Source organism: Euprymna scolopes, chromosome 21 (assembly GCF_053919585.1).
Source record: "Euprymna scolopes isolate OS-2025 chromosome 21, ASM5391958v1, whole genome shotgun sequence".
NCBI lineage: Eukaryota > Metazoa > Mollusca > Cephalopoda > Sepiida > Sepiolidae > Euprymna > Euprymna scolopes.
The window spans coordinates 90725624-90747235 of NC_136502.1; the positions used below are offsets into that span (position 1 = coordinate 90725624).

The 21612-nt window shown below is 31.8% G+C and overlaps 1 protein-coding gene across 1 annotated transcript in view; it reads right to left on the bottom strand.

Annotated features, from left to right (window-relative positions):
• LOC145242568 (BTB/POZ domain-containing protein KCTD9-like) overlaps positions 1-21612 on the bottom strand; it is an 86713-nt gene that overhangs the window by 15185 nt on the left and 49916 nt on the right. Inside the window, exons 2-7 of the mRNA XM_080105658.1 lie at positions 20155-20276; positions 16933-16976; positions 14106-14256; positions 11418-11479; positions 8098-8229; positions 4844-4911 (exon numbers count right to left, since the gene is read on the bottom strand). Of these exons, the coding sequence (XP_079961784.1) occupies positions 4844-4911; positions 8098-8229; positions 11418-11479; positions 14106-14256; positions 16933-16976; positions 20155-20276 (579 nt within the window). The remainder of the gene's footprint in view (positions 1-4843; positions 4912-8097; positions 8230-11417; positions 11480-14105; positions 14257-16932; positions 16977-20154; positions 20277-21612) is intronic.

A 21612-nucleotide genomic window follows, 5' to 3' on the forward strand; every position in this document is an offset into this window, starting at 1 on the left:
GACCACTAGAACAACAAGTTAAACGAGCTGTAACAAAGGAAAATAGATCAGACAATTCTGAAGAATACAAACAATAATAGTATTCATAGAAAAGATTGAGACAAGCAACATCATGCCCGTGAGAAGTTGCAGAGAAGAAAGGATGTAATGCAGTGGAAAAACATTGCTAGCCTATCTCTGCTTAATCGTTATTTTCATGGCAAATGCTCGTTTCAGATCCAGTCTATGGTTCGTCCTTACCAAACTTTCATGAAAAAACACTAGTCTATCTGAAACCATTATCAATAATTTCCCCACTCTTTATCTGTGCCTAAACCTAAACGTGGATTCCATGAACAAAGTATCTTTCTTAGAACTGCACGCTTGTGGAACTGTTCTGTTTGCCTGCTTTCCAGCTGACTACAATGTGGTTTTCAAGTTCAACATAAACAAGTTCTTAAGTAATCCAATTTATTAAATTTCCACTACTAACGATTACTACGATATTGTCTGAATAACTACTGTACACTCATTAAACCTTATCTTCAGGTTGCCTTGGGGTCTTGATAAGAGGTGACGTCTTTGTAAAAATAAAAAAATAAAAAAAAGAGAACACTGGGTATTTTAAACAAGCAATTTTAGACAGACATCAAGGATAACAATTAATATAAGCCGGTGTATCTTGCCTAGTCATTTAGTTTGTTGGCATTGGTTTCTTTTTATATAATCAGGTACTACACAAAGGAGCCACCACATGAACATGACAGAATTGGTGCATATTCAGATTGGCACTTATCACAGCATTTAAAAGTAAAATGAATACAGAGATATCTGTATGATGCACATACCTGTCACGGGATGAAGATAAAAATCCCAAAAATTATGTAATTTGATCAAGTATTTTTTTTATTCAAGAAAATCAAATTTTACTGTTTCAATGAAGGTGAAAAAAAAAATTAAATCAATGGCTCAATGGACAAGGGCAGACATCCTAATACACATGGAAACTATCAAAACAATCACTGATTACTTCCCCTTATTACGACCTCGTCTGTTACTTATTGGTAAAAAAACTACTCCTCAATAATATTTATCAAACACCAACTCCCTTAAAAAACAAGAAAATGTTCCAACTATCAGATTTACTTTTTGCTCCAATTATGAGGTGTCTTAAATAAGACTCCAGACTTTTTTGTACACACATTTAAAATTGTCCTGAAAAGAATCTTGAAAATTCAGTATGTTATTGCTATATATCCTTTATGATTTCAGGTTCAAATGAACAGCTACAGCAGGAATTGGAATACACTCTACTAAAGCCTGATTGTCATAGCTAGTGAATTTCAAAAATGCAATCTGGACGTGAGGACATTTTAGAAGAACGATATGCAATAAGATTCAGTTTTAAACTTGGAATAAATGCCACAGAAACATATGGAATGCTTCAGACTGCTTTTGGACCATCTTGTGTGAATTGAGCATCAGTTTTTGAGTGGCATAAGATATTCAAGGAAGGCAGGGAATCTGTGAGAGATAATGAGAGGTGTGGGAGGAGCAAAGAAGTCAGAAGACCAGAGATGATTGGCCAAATAAAGAATTTTATGGATAAGGACCACCGTGTGTCTATAAAGACAATAAGTGCACAGTTTGATATCAGTGTGGGAACTGTACACACAATTATTCGCAAGGAACTGAAGATGCTGAAGATTTGCACCTACACCAGCACTCCATTCTTATCACAGACTATTTGACTAAGATGGACATCAAGACCCACAATATAGTCCAGACCTTATTCCGTGTGATTTTTGGTTATTCCCTAAGCTCGAGAGAAAATCTTAGAGGCTGTTGTTATGAGATACTTGAGGAGATGAAAGAGGCTGTGGCAAGGGTCATTGATACACTCGCACATCACAGCCGGAGGAGATTACTTCAAAGGAAACTACAGTTTCATGCATATACTATCAATAAAAGTGGCCGTACAAAAAAAGTCTGGAAACTTATTGAAGGCACCTCGTAATTTTTTTACTACCCTATTTAAAGATGTTTTCCTTACTGCTGTTGTTTATCTTTGGTGATATATATATATATATATATATATATATATATGTACATGGTGTCCACAAAGTCTGGCTACATAATTTACATAGTGCCCAACAAAGTCTGGCTACATAATTTACATAGTGCCCAACAATGTCTGGCTACATAATGTAGCCAGACTTTGTGGACACCCTGTATATATAAAAAGTTTTTAAACAATTTTATAAATTCATTAAAATATTTTAAGAAGTACCTATGAAAATAATTTTGTTATTACTTATTAATCAGTTCTTATCAAAGTTTTAATATCACTGTTTTATTTATTTCAAAAATAAAATAATAGGATTATAAGTACTTGTGTCAGACAGGAACAAAAACAATCGGTTTATGAAGACAATAAAAACTTGACTATTGGCTTACTATTCTTTAAACATTAAGATTTTCAACTTAAGTTGAAGTATTGATACATTTTTTTAAATTGTCTAAAAACTTTGTGGACACGCCATGATTTTGGTACAATTCTACCCCTATAATGCGCCTAGGGAAGCAACCAGAGTTATCCCAGAAAATTCATTCTGGCAAAAATTTACTTTCACCATGACTAATGTTTGTGCAAAATTTCACAAAAAAACAAGGCGTGGTTATTGAGAAAAGTGTGAACAAACAAATGGACGAACAGGAGTAAATTACTAGGTCTAATCCCTGCTTTGTCAGGAGATCAATAAATAGATAGAATTGTCAGTTTCAGATGGCCTGTAATGTGCGTCAATCTGAAAAGTTGGCATCTCAATATTCCATTTTCAACTGTTAATCAAGTTGTCGTTCAATTAACCAGAGAAGGAAAAGAATGAATATCACCTATTTCAGGTCAATTCCGAAGCGTCCAAGAGAAGTCTTCATTATAAATGATAATAAAATATATCTATTCACTTTTATTAGGTCTGTGTGTACTGCGTACTATGGATGGAGTTCTATAAGCATAATATAGAACATATATTTTATGTTTTGTTATTTCCAGTTAGACCACATTGCACACTGATATGATAGGATTTTTTTTATATGTCCAAAAGGTTTTAGTAACATTTTTCTTGATTATTGGAGTGACTTGTGTTAAAGCTGTGATCTGATAAAGTTCTTTAATTATATACAGTAGAACCTCGGGATGCAGCAGCCCTAGAATACGTTTTTTTCAGGTTACGGTGTGGAATGTGATGTTTTTTTCGACCTCTGGTTACAGTATTTGCCCCGCCTTACGGTGTTATTTTTAATGTTATTTGATTATATACATGTGTATTATATACTGCACTGTATTTTGTTATTAATTTTTATTGCCATATCCCGGGATTCTACTATATATATATATATATATATATATATATATATATATATATATATATATATATATATTCCAGGTCAATCTGGAACATCCAAGAGGAGTCTTCATTATTTATGAAAATAAAAGATGTCTATTCACATTTATTAGGTCTGTGTATATTATGTATCCACATACTACAAGAACACACATTCACACAATAAAATAATGATGAAATTGTTGTACATACCTCAACTATATATATATATATTATAATGTTGGGACGATTAATCAGTATTGGTATCTGAAAAAGTTGTGCCCATTTTTCAATGCCAAAAACGATTCTTTTGTGTTATTTTATTTCGTTTAAAAAAAAATTTCCACTGCCGGTAGTAATGCAAAATTGATAAATATTTATTGATTTTAAACTACAAGTAAAGCTACAATCTATAGATCATCCTCCACAAGTGTATTTTTACGTTTGAGAAAATATCTGCACATTTAACATGTATTTTTACGGTAATCAGGAAAAAAATAACACCTTTATAGCTAAATATGTAGAGATTTATAAAGAATCGGTACTTGTATTGGAATCAAGAATAATATTGAAATCATCTCATCACTAATATATATATATATATTACATTCTTTAATTAAAGAAATATGCCTAATTATCCCCCTTACATTATTTAATTATACAAATAACATTATCCTCCAATTTCTTTCGAATTTTAAACCTTAGCGTCCGTTAATCAAAAGTACGTTAACGGAAATAAATTATTACATAAGCGTTCTTTCTGAAAATTTATCATTTCATAAACTGGAAAGCTACAGCAAGCATCTATATGAGTACTTTAACCATAGTTCCTGATTTCAAAAGGCGAAAAATTAAAAGGTAAATATTTGTATGAATGTTTTTATGTATGTATATGTATATCTATGTATATGTATATATATTTTCTATACTTTCTCATATATATGCATGTATGTATTTGTATATGTATGTATGTATAATATTGTACGTAAACCAAATTTTTATTTATAATTTTACTCTATTTCATTTCTATATCTAACCCATATTAATTTTATTATCAAGTTTAAATCCATACCTTTATTTTAATTTTTTCCAGATAAATCTGCCTTACTTTAATTCTAGGTTTATTTATGGTGTCTTTTACATTTAATAAAAACCCTTTCCAATATTTGCTGATGAGGAAACCTTGTTTAATAAAAAACTATATGTAATAATTATTGTCCGTAACTTGATGTCTACCACAATAAAAACATTGTTTTCCGAAACGATCGTACAAATAATTGATTTTGTTGTTGTTCCTTCTTATGAAACGTATTTTTAATTTAATTATAATTTTTAAATTATCAATCACATTACTAAATATATATATATATATATATATATATATATATATATATATATATATGTTTGTTTTGATGCATCCACATACTACAAGAACACACATTCACACAATAAAATAATGGAAAAATTTTTGTACATACCTCAATTAAATCTTCTAATATTCCAACTAAATAATCGAGACCAAAGAATCGCGCTTCTTCAAGAACACCTTGTCAAAAACAAAACAACAACAAAAAAATAGGACTTGAATTCATAGAAAATAAGATAACATGACGGTAAAATTGCACATTCAATAAACAAATTCTATTTAAATGCGTGTACATTTTTTTATGTATACCTTTGTTTGAACACAGTATATGATAACCATGTGTTATCTCCCTTAGAGTATTTGAATAATTAGTTAACTCCCTTGCATAATTCGAGCCATTATCTAAAAAGTGGAATAATTTGCTTTTCGAATAAAACTGAAAGAAAAGTTATTTTAGTATTAAAAATGACATGCTGAAAAGAAAAAGAGGATTAAGTTAACCAGGAGAGTCCCCTGTCTTTCAAATGTTAAAATGTTTTGTTTTTTTTATATATAGTACAATTTTAAATTTAAAGTTTTCATAATTATAGGGTTGATGGCCTAAAGTAGTGCACCACAAAGCAGGCGATCATGACAATGCCTCAGAAATTCAATTTGGGTACCACAGTTTATTAGCAGCAAAAATGTTTAAGATGGATGCATGCTTAACATCACCTTATAGGAACTAATTTTAACATCTATATATGTAAAAGTCCAAAGTGGCACACGCGTTTTTGTATGTCCCTCAAAGGCTTGGCCGGGGGGGGAGGGGGGGGGGAATGCTCTCAACCACGTTACTATTTTTTAGGACTTTTTATATACTCCCTAGATTATAATATCTACGACTTTTCTACATTTATTTCGATCGATTTTTATAAAATTCCCTCTATTCCATCCTTTCGCGTCTTTTTCGTATAAAAGACAAACTAATCGGAGCAGAGTAGGCCACCTGGCTTTCTGGCCGGGACCTCCAGAAACGTAATTAGCTTTGATCAATGTTGGGAAACCCTTCATATCAAACAATTGCTATTCATTTGGAGAGCTCCTCCTTTTTAGGGGGAGCTGGTTTTCCCCAACATCATGGGGAAGCAAAATACGGCAGAAACTGGCCTGCAGCCAACCTTCATTTCTGCACCCGTGTGAACTCATTTCTGCGAATCAACGTTTTAATCATTAAATTTGAACGCTTTCCACTTCCTCTCGCGTCGTAGCAAGATGTCAGCTTTTCTTTCACTTTCTTTTCCACCTTCGCATTGCGGGTTCTAGCCTGCCTGCCCACTATTACTTTTTTTTTTTTGCTGTAAACACCTGGGTAACGCCGGGCACCCCCGCTAGTACACTATAAAACTATCTCTTATAATAACCTGGAACAAAAAGATTGTCAAAGAAAGGAAAATAAGATCCTTTCTTTAAACAACAAATCATTATTTGTATGACTTACACAGTTCGGTGTAGGTTACTAGAAGTTAAGACAATGAAGAAAAGAATTAAATAATAATAAATATAATTATAAAACTCTTGCTTGCAGCTTGTCTATCAAAAACATTGTTGTCATGGAAACCAGTATTTAATAAAATTCACACTCCTTTCCATAGTGCAACCATATTAATGAACTTCAGTCTTTGCTTAACTTATAGACATAGTTGCAATCATGAAACTGTTTTGTTATGTTTTGGTTTCGATTCTAAATGATGGCACTCAGATTATGTTTTTTTTTTATCTTTGAAATCATGATTATATTGGATACAATATAATATAAAATAATCGACTATAATAATAAATATGAAATCTGTGTAAACTAAAATATCATATTTAAGCATATTTTATGACCAGGCAATGCCAGGCGCCCCTGCTAGTAAATAATAAATATCAGCGGTCAAAAATATTTTCTTGGAGCAGTACATCTTCAAGTGAAAATTGCCTTGATCAGAGTGTCTAGTCAACAAGGGCAGCAAAGAGTTTCAATGACTTTCTTCATGGTAAGGTATGGTTTACCTGGTAGCTCCATGACTGCCTTGAAAATTACTAAAGGTTTCTAGATGGAGTCCTTAAAAGGTCCAATCAAAATTATTACACTCAAGAATTCAATTGATCATTGTGTGTGACCAAACAACCTAACTAGGGCTGTTCTCCGCAAGAGAAAAGAAATATCAATATAACAATTACAACAACTTCTCATTTCCTATTTAATAGATTTCCATTCTCAGATTCCCAGTCGGTTTTGACCTTTTGATCTCATGTCTGTTACAATTCCTGACCCATGTTATGAGAGGACATTTTCCTTATAAAAAGTGTTATGACATTCCATTTTCCTTACAAAAACGAATACAATATTAAAATATTCTATTTAGAACGTTTTCGGAACAATCTGGAATAATCAAGAAAATTTCAGGACGAAACCTATATAAGGATACTGCAATAGTAGCCGCGTTAGTTGTTAAATTGGTAAGTTGTTGATTTGTTGTTAAGAACTCCAGTAATGTTTCTGGGATGAAAATCCAGCTGAAAGAAACTCCTTAAAAGCCAACTATCATTTGAAGAAACTGGAATTTCGGTGAATACAAAGATTTCTGTATATTTTCTCACTGATCAAAGAATTATATTTGAATATTATTATTATTAGATCCATCCATAAAATATTTCATTTAAAGTATGTAGTTCTTATCTCCCTTTTACCATCAACACTATAGACCTTATAATCGCTTTCAAAGCTAGTAGCAGTACGAAGAAAGTGTATTTACTTAAAAATATTATTTGTGTGTTTTGTTTTATATTAAAATAAATATCTTTTTATTATTTTAACTCTTAGTTTTATTGGTATTTTTTTTCTTTTAATTTGTTGCTTGTTTATATCCCTTTTCTACCCTTCTCGGTGATTTGAAGGATGACATCATTATGCCCCAAAATAAATTAAGTTTTTTTTCCTAGAACATTCCATCTGTGGAAAAAAAATATTATAAGACAGCTTTCCAGCTGACTACAACATGGTTGTTTTCAAGTTCAATGTAAACAAATTTTTGCTGAGCCATCGTTTTAAATAATCAAATTCTAACCAGTTACAAACCTTTGTTATCAATCCACCTCGATGTTTCAACATTCACCTGACAAACTCCTTAACTCTTATTCTTGAGTTGCCTTTGAGCATTGACAAATGGTAACTCGTTACTTAAAAAAAATAATAATAATAATACTATTCGATTACACTAATATTAAACACCTACAGGAGATATGAAGAATTATTGAAGAAACAGATTTTTTTTTCGTACATAATTTGCCTCATTATAAACTTTTAAAAGCAACATAAGGAAGAGTGTAAGAATTTCTTACCTTCTGGGTTAACTCCCTTGTCTAAGATTAACTGACCATGACGCAAGTAATTCAAAATCGGTTCAAAGTATGTCGGACTGCGATCAATCAAATAGGCACCATTCACATCCACAGAACTATTCCAGGGAACCTCTGCAAAAAATAAATTTATTTTATTAAGCATATATCACAACGAACAGGAAGTCTTTTACGCAATATAAGTTGCATTCAAAATCAAGTTTATAACATATTTTTTTTTTGTACTTTTATTAATTTATAAAATTATCTCTTTGGATTTTCCCTGACTAGCAATGATTCTGGCAAACTGATATTTGATTCTAACTAGCAATCTCAGTGATTATCCAAAATTCTCCTTATATTAAAAAAAAAAAAATACAGAAAAATCTTTATGATGTATGTATCCGTCATGGATCAAAAAGATCATATTCCAAAAATTACATAAATTGATCAAGTAGTTTTATATATATACTAGCATTTCAGCCCGGCTTTGCCCGGGTGTTTTAAGGTGTACGCTTAGCAAAACAAAAAAAAGTCAATTTTTTTTTTTAATTTGACCCCTATTATGACCCCTTAAAATTTGTAGTTTCGGGCTCAAATCACTTTATTAAGTTAGATCCAGGTTCAAGGAACCTATATCTAAAATTTCAAGTGTCTAGACCCAAAATTGTCGGAGGAGTTTGGTAGAGTTCTTAAAGGTCAAATCGTTGAAATTTGACCCCTTAACAGCCAAATTTCTGGCTGACACCCGTCACATCGATTTTCCCAAATCTCAGTACCCGGTATTTCAAATTTCGAGTCTATAGACTAAAAATTGACAGAGTTATTACGTAGGGAAATGTACACAGACAGACAGACAGACAGACAGACAGACACTTCACTTTTATATATATATATATATATATATACAGAAAATCATTTTTCATGATTGTTAGCAATTAATGGTAAATCATAATCATTACAAAGCCAATTTTGATCTCTATTTCTAGGGAGGTAATAAGTGATGGATTTTCAAAATCACAGAGCAAGGCACTCCACTTTTGCTTCCCCATAAAATTTAATTTTCTTCGTTAAAAAAAAAAATTAAAAAACTACTGGATCAATTTACATGATTTTTGGAATATGATTTTTTTTTTTTTTATCTATGATGGGTACCTAAATAAAAGATTTTTCTGTACTTTTGTTTTTTAATATGGGAGGAAATTCTGGATAACCACGACAATTTCTTCTTTTTTATCCTTGCAGTATGTTCTTTACACTAAAAAAAGGTGTTATTTGCTTCAGGTTTTTTGTTGGGTTTTTTTTTTCTCTCCAAAAAAAAAAATTATTCTGGACAGGAAGATTATTACAATGAAAACAATTTTAAATTATAACCTAATAAGTGAAAAATGTAAGGGAGATGATTCCTATTTTATATTAAAAGGAATAGTATGAATTATTTTCATTACATTTTGAGCTTTATATTTTCCATGTCATCATCATTATAATATTCAGTTTAATCTCCATTTTACATGTTGGCATGTGTTATACAGCTTTTAAAAATTGATTTCCAAACTATTTCTGGCTAGGTGTTTATTTCTCAAGCCAATTTTTATCACTTCTTCCTCATATTCCTTGGTTTTCTACTTTTACACATCTCATTTCTCTTCATGCAACGCATGTCCTCAACTGGCAAGGTTTCATTTCCTTACATCACTACACTGCCTACACATACCTGATAGACACTTCCCTAGTTTATGATTTACACATTTTTTTTTTTTATTTTAAAAATTTTGACTAAAATGATATGAATAAATCGCGGTAATGTTGAGTAGGTACAACTAGTTTATCTATATAAAGGACAAAAATTTGTATGTTTGTATGTCTGCTAAAAACTCTTGACAGATGCATCAGAACGTGATAAAACTGGTATCATTTTAAACCTCAAACTTTTGGACAACAAATATCGAAAAATTGGCCCAAAACATTAATTCCTTAACCCTCACCTGGGCAGTTTTCTACAAGGAGGGGGTCGCTCTTTTTACAGATATTTTCACAAGCCATCCACTCTTTTTGACTGACTAGCCTTAATTTTGATGTTCGCCACATCTGGTTTTGTGATGGACGTAACAGCAAAAGTCACTTTTTTTTACATTCTTTTCCTCGTTCACAGTACGGGTTCAAGCCTGCTTACTACCACTTTTTTTTTTTTTTTTTTTTTTTTGCTCAACACACACCTCTAAAGACCCGGGCAACGCTGGGTACCCAGGCTAGTTATAACATAAAGCTAAAAGATTTAAATGACAAAAGCAACTATAGAATTAGCACAAGCTCTGGCTAATTTTAACTACAATATTAAAAAAATTACAACATTATAAAAAAAATCTACAATATTAAAAGACTACAATATCACAAGAAAAAAAAAAAAAAGACTACAATATTAAAACAGTGCCTCCACATTTTCTATGTTTATAATTTTTACTTTGTCCTATAAGGGTAGGTGGTTTCTCTTTTGCTTATAGTACGCTAATGTACTTCCTAACTTCCAACATAGCGCTACTAGAAACGGTGACAAGGAAAATCAGCCTTCACTTTTTTTCTCTCACACCTATATTTCCCCTGTTCATGTACTTTTTTTTTCTTGTTTTTCAGATATTTTTATACTTTCATTAACATATACTTATTACATAAATTCAAATAAAAGAATTTCTTTTTTAATTGTTAATTTTTATTGTATACTTTTTTTATATTTTATTTTAATAAATCGCTTCATAAATAGAAATACTGAAGAACAATAAAGGCAAAGGAACTGACTTGCCTTGTCACTGCTTCTGGTAGCACTTCGCGAGAAGTTAGGAAGTATGTTAGCTGACTAACCTCCCTTTCCCTCCATATATGGTTAGCTGTACACAACTTTTCAATCTCTCCATGTATTACGACTTGTCAGTATTTTTTTTTAACACTACTTTTAACTTACCTTTGTATAGTTTTCCACATTTACATGGAATTTCATACACAGTTCTTAGTCATGATTTTTCTGTCAGGGGCCTGACTCACACAATATGTTTCTGGAGAGTCAAGTTGTTCCTGAATACTGTCCTGATGTCAAATAGATTACATATTCTTTCAATTTTTTCAGACAGGCCCTTCATATATAGTATACAAACTGTATTCTTTGTCATGATTTTTTTCTCTAGGGGCTGACTGTAACTGAGAGAAACACTCTATGGAAACAACTATCTACAGAGCGTGACATCAGCTCTAAGACATCTGGACAAAATACCAATGGACATCACACAATGAAGAAAGTGTATCAATTACAATAAAGTCGTTCGTCTTCTTACCCGACTGATCAGAAAACATCCGAGCCAACATGCTATTTGGTTCTTGCCTTGTTAACGTACTCCTAAAATCAATAAAAAAAAATTCTAATTAAAGACATTTGTTTCTGAATTTGTTTTTAGATGAGGATTTTTAGTATTTTTTAGACTACTGTTTTCATCTTGGGTGTTATTCTCATAATGTTTCGGCAGATGTAACTCTTCAGAGGTATTTTGCCAAACTCTTGCTGTTGAACTCTGGAATCTCTATGGAATTTCAAACGAAACTCTTTATTTAATCTCCTGGAGATTGAAGGTTCAATCCTCAGGCAATACTAATTATACAATTGTGAATTACTTAAGACCTCTACCCAGCCATGGCTGACCAAGACAATGCTAGCCCTGTGGATTAAATGAAAACTTTTATTTGAAATTCTGCATAGATTCCAGATATGCCTGAAGAAGGTTGGAGGTTACATCAGCCGAAACGTGAGAATAATATTCAAGATAAGAAAAGTATTTCAATGTTTGGAAAACATTTGTGTTCAATTTAACTGAAGCAATGTTACAAAACCTTTTATCAGACACATGCTGTAAAGAAGTTTAGTCTGTTTTATGGCATATCAACCATTTTGGGAATGATTTAATGTCAAAACCATAACTATTTTAAAAGATTCATTAATTGAATTGGTTATTTCATTTTATGATATATCAACCCATTTCTGGTTACTTATGCAAAAATACTTTATTGGCAATGACTCATTAAACACAAGTTGTTATTTTACTCAGAATTGAGGAGGTGGGGGGCAAGTGGTATTATAATACTCATGAAAGCCATACATATTAGACTTTAATTTAAATCAGCCAATTCCATAGACTTTATCCATATCCATTACACCAGTTATTGTATAGTGACAAAATTTTATCAGTTTTAAAGCATATTTTTTGTTTAAGGCAGACATCTATATATCTATAAAAGTGAACGTGTCTGTCTGTCTGTGTACACTTTCCTTCGCAATAACTGTAAATTTTCAGTCTACACACACGAAATTTGATATACAGGGTACTGAGATTTGGGTAGATCTATGTGATCGGTTTTCAGCCAGAAATTTGGCTGTTAAGGGGTCAAAGTTCAACAATTTGACCTTTGAGAACTCTACCAAACTCCTCAGACAATTTTGTGTCTAAACACTTGAAGTTTTAGATATAGGTTCCTTGGACATGGATCTAACTTAATAAACTTGATTTGAGCCCAAAACAATAAATTTTAAGGGGTCATAATAGGGGTCAAAGTTTAAAAAATTGACCGTTTTTTATTTATTTTTTTTTTTTTGCTCAGCATACACCTCCAAACACCCGGGCAACGCTGGGCACCCATGCTAGCTATCTATAAAGATAAAAAAAAAAAAATCTTGCGCTCATAATTGCAGATCTCTATAGTTAGAACTAGTTTGCATGCATGAGCTATTGATACGTACATGTAGAGGTTAACTACCTTTAAAAAGACTGATTAAATATGAGATGGATTTTTGGATTATTTTTACTAAAACAATTTTTTAACTTTCTTTTTCTGTTAAGCATAAGTTTTGCCAAGTCTTGCTGGTGTATACAAAAGAAAAATCACTTCTGGTTAATACTTATGTAAATTTCAGTTTACTTTTAAAAATCTACATTAAAAAATAGTCTTTACTTTGGAATTGTTCCTTTTCAGAATGTTGGTTTTTTTTTGGTTTTTTTTTTTACAGGTGAGTCACCACTTATCAAGGCTTAAAGGTAGTTCGAGGATAAGGGTTAATGAATTATGGTGGTCACCGGGACAACAGCCTAGTGAACATTTGTGGTGGAAATTGCGTATATTTTGATTATTTAAGGGGTTGACTTAACAAGAACTTGTTTACATGAGACTTGAAGACGACCATATTGTAGGAAAACAGGTCAACGGAACAGAATTCCACAAGTTAGGAAACAAGCTTTGTTCATAAAATCTGAGTTTAGATTTAGGCATGCTATGATAAAAATATGTTTTTAGAAAAGTATTTACTTTGTAAAATTTTTATCTAATTTTAAATTTCAAAGTAAAGAATATTTTCATGCAAACTTTTAAATTAGTTTTTTAATATAGAAAACTATTCTGGAAAAGTTTGGGGGCTAAAAATAATCCTTTTGGGCCTAAATTTCACCCAAGTATGTTTACAAGGGTGAGGAATCCAAACATCATAGTTAGAACAGTATCAAATGGAAGGAAAGACCTTGAAATTTAGGCCCAAGAGTATTATTTTCAGCCCCAAAATTGCAAATTTTCTAAAACCTCCGGATTCCAAAATAGGGTGTCATAACGCACAGATTTCTTATTTCTGGACCAAAATCAACCCTCTGAAAACATGGGTTCCTTTATTTAAATATAGCTGAAAATGCAGATTTCTCTAAGTTTTTACCTAAATTTTATGAGGTGTAGGGGGATGGTGTCAGGGCTAGAATGCCCCATAGATTCTCAAGTTCAACAAAATACACCTATATTTTAAAAAAAATGGGTTACATCGGCCGATACGTTGTGAGAATAAGATCCATGATGAAAACAACAGTCTGAATAATTCAAAGCAATCGGCATCTAAAAAGGTTTTAAAAAGATAAACTACAATTTACCAGATGGGAACAAAATTTCTATTTAGTTTTCTAAAATTCAACAATTTTCCAGTTCCTTGTCCAACTTACCTCGTTGTTGAGAAGAGTTTCCCTCCAATGTTTAAGGTGACCCATTCGGCACCATCCACAGGCACTAATTTGGTTTGAGAATTCTCTTTCGTTGATACTGTTGGAGCCACACACACAGAAACGGGAGATGGTGCTGTCCATGATGAACATGCTAGAATATAATCAAGAAAAGAAAAGAAAGAACATGCAGGTTTTTAAAATAGAGACAATTTCACAACAAGTTTGAAAATGAAATATTTTGACATGAAAATACTGGTCGTAGCGATAAAAGATAAGAATGCACTATATTTACTTAGGAGTCATCACTTATCAAAGCCAGGAGGCCACTCAAGGATAAAGGTTAATAAGTGTTAGGTTGATGAGACAACATGATCAGTAATGGTGGAACTTGGGTAGGACTCAATTATTTAAGAGTATGGCTCAATAAGAACTTATTTACATTAGATTTAAAAATAATAGCATTGTAGTCAGCTGGGAAGCAGCCCTACAGTAATATGCTCCACAGACGGACAATTCTAAGAAAGAAACTCTGCTCATGAAATTTTTGTTTAGATTTAGGTACAGATAGAGTGATGGAAAGTGTTGTAGCTAGACGCATATTTGTAGATTGAAGCTCAGTCGAGCACCTACCATAAAAGTAATGATAGAGTACCTATTTACTTTGTCTCCCCATAGGGCAGAGTTAGACACTAGGGTCGTTTTTTTAATGTGGAGAAAAGGAACAAAAATTTTAAATTGTTTCAGTCGTGAAGGATTTCTCCTCCACTCTCTGAGAAAAAGGAATGAGCATGTGAAAGCAATTGTTAAACCGAACGTGTCTTTCTCGGTTACATATTATGTGGACGACTCAAATGATGATACCTACTTCAGCATGAGGATAAAACTGCTCCATGTTGGTTTCCTTTCCTATTACTCTCAACGAATAACGAAGTTTTCAAGAAAAAAATCATGACCTTAATCATAGCTGGCTTGTTTTGTTCGACTGCTTTCATGGACTCAATATTTAAAGATCTTATGAAAAAAATTAGATGTCAAGGTACTTGATATGAGTATTTCAATGGTCGTGATGATGAGAGTCGAGAAGGTAGAGAAAAGCCATGCACTCTTCACAATGAACATCTGAATGCAATTGTTAAACAGAACCCATCTCAAAAGTGTCGGAAATGTTTACGGCACTTGATGTCAGTATTTCAATGATCTTGGACCTTTAGAAGCACACTGGTAAGATAAAAAAAGCTTGATAAATGAGCCTCACTTAAATTCAATGAATAAAGGATTGTTGGACATTTTGTAGTATCGACAACAAAAAAAAAAAATGGTCAGAAAGAAAAAAAATGCATAAATAAAGGCAAGATAAGTTAATTTTTTATGTACCTGGATGAGTTCTTGTGTTTTAACTTATTTTAAAACGTTTATTTACTTTGAAACAAAATTAATGCAGAGTCTTCAGTTAGAACAAGAAAAAAAATGGCTTAAATTTAGTTAATGAAGAATTGGGTGCTAGTGTATGAAAGGAATCCCAATTTTTGACCTCAGAAAATTGAGGTTATGTGAGATTAGTTGACCAGTGTCCTCTTTTTTAATCCAAGTAGTCTTTCAATCACTCCACACTAACTGAAATATCCAACTTTTTTTTTCTTTTTCTTTTTTAATAAAACAATAGTTTTCTTTGTTTTTTTTAATTCATTATTTTTTATCTTCTGTAACTTTGATTTTATGGATTTTAAAAATCGAACAGAAATAAACTAAAAACAGTTCGCAGAATTTTCTTTTTCAACAAATTAATAAAATTATCTTTATTAAAAAAAAAATGCAGTTTTTCTTGTTTAGTCAATTCAGTGCACATTTTGTCACTGTGGTCTTATGAGACCAAAAATACAATGGTTGTATGAAAGTTTGTAATGGCAGATCTACTATTTATAAAAGACTTCCATGTTTTATGGAAATGTGCCATCTTTTATGTGAAGGGCATCTCCAACAATGTTGTATCACTTTTTTTTGGATTGTTTCATCTCTATCATTTCTCTTTTGGCAAACAGAACACAAGAATTTTACTTCTATTTTTTTTTTTACTTATAAAAAAAAAAAAAAAAAAAAAAACTTTTGCATCATTATGCGTTCTACAAATTTGCCACATTTTGTTTATGCTACTGTTGGGACGATTAATCAGAATTGGAAAAATCAGAACTTTTGAGGGTATCGGAATCGGCATCAGAATCAGAAAAAAATTGTGCGGATTTTTCAATGCTAAAAATGATTCTTTCAACTGTCTTTTTTTGTGTTTGTTTAAGACATAAATTTCCATTTCAAGAACTAATGAGAAAATAATAATTATGTATTTTGAACTACCAATAAAACTCCCCTACCCACAAGTGTATTTTTATGTTTCCAAAAAATATATGCACATATTACACAGATATTTACAGTAATCCAACCATCACCAACCCCTCTCTGTCAAAAAAAAAAAAAAAATTAAATAAATTCATAGCTCAATATTGAAATATTTTAAAAGAATCAGAATTGGTAATAGTATTGGAATTGGAAAAAAGAAATTAAATAAATTTATAGCTCAATATTGAAATATTTTAAAAGAATCAGAATTGGTAATAGTATTGGAATTGGAAATTTTAAATAGAATCGGTTATTGTATCGGAATCAAAATAAATAAAAAAACCTTGACACTTCAAAAGAGTGACCTTTAGGGGCGGGGTGGGGGGCATTAAAAACTGCCCCTGTATCATGGAGGTAAGTAAATAGGGATTTGTTGATTAACAGTGGATGAATAAATTCGAAAGAGTGTATAAATGTATGATAAAAATATACTTACGTTGAAATGGCTCCCCTTCAGAAATATACAAAACATCATCATCTCTGGAAAAAAAAAACAATAAGACGTAATAGAAAATATTATTTGTTTGATTTTAAATTTAGCATAATCTTAGTATCAAGATAAAATCGGAAAAACATTAAAAAGTGTAAAAATTTGAGAGAGTATTGTCATAAGTGAATGCATAAATAAAATTGGTTGTAAGGCAAATTAATAAATTTAGTATATATGCACACAAAAAAAAAAAAAAAAAACTATCAGGGGGAAATAACTCGGCACCTCCGCTACACCAATTGCCTCTCCTTAATCGCTCCCAGACCTACATGCATATGCACGCAAACTGTTGAGCAAAGTGACTAAACGAAACAAAATAGTTATAACAACGATTAAATTAGTAGAGAAAAAAATAGGAAAAAAAAATAATGAAATAATAATAAATAAATAAATAAATAAACAAATAAAAATAAATAAATAAAAATTAAATTAACTTTTTAGACAACACCTATAACTTATCGAATTCAGAACCTTTTCCGGAAATCGAAACAGCAAATCTGCGAGCCTGATTGACGGTTGGTTTGTTTATGCGAATGAGTAGGGCTTCAATGATTGGGAGGCACAGATCACAATGTCAGATGGCTAAAATGGCGATGTTTTTTATTAATATGTTTCTAAGGGACGTTTGTAAAGAGACTTTCGACATCGAATGAAGTTAAAAGCTCATTTTTGGGTTCTACTTAATGAAGTATGTCTATTAATTCTTCCAAGGAATTAACTCTATAACTAGGCATAAATACGGCATAATCAGTTTATGGAGGATTTTTGCAAGTTTGTGAACGGGTGTAGATATTTGCGAAATAATAGGACAAAGGACATAGTTTCCGTTATGTACTTTTACATTTCCGTACATATAGGCCACACTATAAAATTTAAAACAACTCATTTACTAATAAGCAATAACTCTACACCCAACGACAATTTACTCCAAAATAGAAATGCCTTGTATTTTTCTAAATGCCCTGTAGGAGAATGTGTTTCCAAAAACAACATGTACATCGGCATGACTAGAGCCAGTATATTTTGCCAGCTAACATGTCACCTGTCTTTCCCTAATAGCTCCATCTACCAACACTTTGTAGCACATGACACCCACAAAAACGAATTTAGAAACATATTAATTAAAAACACCACTATTTTAGCCGTCTCACATTATGATCTGCATCTCCCAGTCATGGAGCCCTACTCATTCGCATGAACAAACCGACACTTATAACTTACACAACACTTATAACTTACGGAATTCAGAACCTTTTCCGGAAATCGAAACAGCAAATCTGCGAGCCTGATTAATGGTCGATTTGTTTATACGAATGAGTAGGGGTGCAATGATTGGGAGGCACAGATCATAAGTGATGTAAGTGTTGAGTTTGCTAATGAACAGCCAATTGTGACAATTTCTTCATATACTCTTCTCTCTCACAAAAAGTTAATCCTTGGGAGGATGATATCAGGATAACAGAATAGATTGTGACAATTTCTTGTTAATCTATGGTATCCCCAACCCACAAAAAAAAAAAAAGAAAAAAAAAAAAAAAAAAAAAAATGGAGGTAATACATGACCTCATGACACCAGAAAAGATACACTTTACCCTCCACACACACACACACATCTGAATTGGGCATTAAAATGATAGTACAATAGTACTGAGTGGCTTCCGGGCCTTGATAAGTGGTGACCACCGTGTAAAAAAATTTAAAAAAAAAAAAGTACATTAATAGAGGTAATAGTATAGTTTTGGCTTCGAACAGACAGATACCAAATCTCCATTAGTAATAAATAATAATAGCAGTGAAAAAAAACTTCAGACATATTTGTCAGTTATACATAAAAATAATTTGATTTGGTCGTACGGATATGTTGAAGGGTTAAATTAAAGATGGGTTGAAGAAAGATTTGGTTAGAAATTCTGTACAGATTCCCAAGTTTGACATAAAAATTCCTATTTGGATTATTTGGAATACTGTTCTTGTGTTGGACGTCATTCACAGCACGTTTCGGCCAATGTAATCCCCGACCTTCTTCAGGTGCATCTTGTCAAACTCGAGAATCTATACAGAATTTAAGTAGAGTAGAAAGTGTACCATGCGTTTACTTTCAGTAACCTCAACTCTTGTGTCCCTTATTTAGTCCTTTAGTCCTCACATTCCATGCACAATGTTTCTGACAAAGGGGAAGAACTGCTATTTTCTGGGTCAGAATCCATTCATCTCACATTTGTTGTTGGCTGGTTTTTACCTTGAAATAGTTCTTTTTTTTTTCTTTCTTTTTAGCTCCTTACATTAAGTGGTTTCACCCATTGTCTAGAGTGATTTCCATTAAAAAAAAAAAATCTGAAAGTAATATTCTGAATAATACACATTATCATCTTAAAAATGTTGAAACAAAAATTCCCTAATTTCATTCATTTATTGCGGACTATTATCCTCATTTTTTAGATGTTTTTTCACAACATTTCGGCCAACTATTCCTCTGGTCATCGTCAGGTGGTAACCGCAACAGGATAGGAATTCCGAATCTTCTAACTTCATCCTCGGCAATTACGGCCTTCCATAGTTGTTGTTGTTGTCTCTCCACGTTTTTGGCCAAGTAAGCCTCTGGCCAGCTTTGGATAGGATTGAAACCGCTATCTTCAGACAATTTTCACCTGGGAACTGTAGAGATTCAATGTTTCTATCCACTGCGCCACGAGCCCCGACATGTCATGAAACAACGTCTAAAAGATGGGGATAATAGTCCGCAATGAATAAATAAAATTAATACTCATGTCAATGGATTCCAATTAAAATAAAAATTCCCTAATTTGACAAAATGCATCTGAAGAAGGTCGGAGGTTACATCGCTTAAAACATTGTGAAAATAACAACGAAGACGAGAACAGTCATTTGAATAATCCAAATACAATATATTAGTATTGTTGTTGTTTGCAATCAAAATGACATCCATTGTTTTTAAATTTTTTTTTTTTTTTTTTTTTTAAGTGACTTTAAGTATATACGTTGTGGAGATGCTGGGAAACAATGAATAAAATATGCCAACAAATTTTGACAGCATAGATACAACCATTCAAGACATTTTATGCTAATGTTGGCATTACATATTTTGGAAATTATTTAAAAAAAAAAAAAAAAAAAAGAAATAATTTATCGAGGCAATCAAATAATTACCGTATTAATTTTATGTCATCAATCAAGCCTCCTTGTGGCGTGTAAATCAGTCGTGCTGTAATTCCAAGTTTCCGACCAGACTCGAGAAGAACTTCATCAATGCACTTTCCTAAACTGATTACCTGGAAAAAAAGTAAAATATACAATCGTTTAGATTCAATTTTTGCTGTTGTTTTGTTTTTTTTATTTTGTTGCTTATTTTACTTATTTATATACAATAAATAAAAGTGCATGTAACTGCACCCAGCATTAATATACATGGCATCCTTTCCTTAATATATGATAGAAGATCTCCAAAACAGAGGCTACATTCATTCACAGATCAACTTTTTTTCTTTAAAAATCATGCTCACATACAAAATAAATAAAAAATAAATTAAAAATTAAAAATAAATTAAAAATAAAAATAAATTAAAAATAAAAATCAATTAAAAATAAAAATCAATTAAAAAAATAAAAATAAATAAAAAATAAATAAAAAATAAAAATGAAATTAAATAAAATAAATAAAACAAAAATAAATAATAAATAAATAAATAAAAATAAATAATAAATAAAAATAAATAATAAATAAATAAACTATCCAATGTTAGTTCACCTATTTTTTGTAAATTTCAACTAATGAAAAAAGAGAAAAAAATGTAAAATCAAACAATAATATTGTAATTTGAAAAGTCTAAGTTCATTTTGGAACAAGATCAAAGTAAAAATAATTTTGCCGCTGGCGAGATTTGAACTCAGAAATTTAGCCTCTAAGTACCCATGACAGTGGACTAAAAAATTATGCTATTAAATACAAAAAGGTGTCGGAGATTTCGTTCCTTAGTTTTTGTTTATTCCAGCAGGTGTGTTGGATCCTTTCTCGACTCTACGTGCCTTCCTGGAATCCACTGTTGTTTGTAATGTCAACCCTGCTGGTATGAGTTTTAAGTCTCTACATCTGTACAAGAAGGTTAGATGGTTAGCGAGTCTTGCCAGTTTCATATGACGCCATTCAATCCTAATGTCGGGTCCATACCAATTGGATAGTAATTGTCTGTATTTTTGAGATGAGGTGTTTTCATTGATTGAGATTGTCGGACTAACTTCCTCATCTTGGTTGTTATAGTCACAACATTTCGCCCGTTTTGCCCTCCGGCCTTCATCAGGTGTTGGTTTGTATCGAACTGGGGAACCGTTTGTTAGGAGTCTTGAACCCAACCCTTTATTATTATTATTATGGGGGTACCATGTTCGGACTCCAGCTAGGCTCTGGGACATAGTTGCTGAATGTTACTTTTCACTGCCTTCGTTCAGGATTGAACTCAGCACCTTTGGGTAACTGTAAACTTTGATACAACGGCTAGGACCACTCGGCCATATGTCACAATTCTTAGTTGTTTTTTTGTTAATGTTAAACCTATGTTGTTATTCAAGGTTTTCTCTCTCTGTCAGAGGTGTCCAAATTGCATTCAGCTC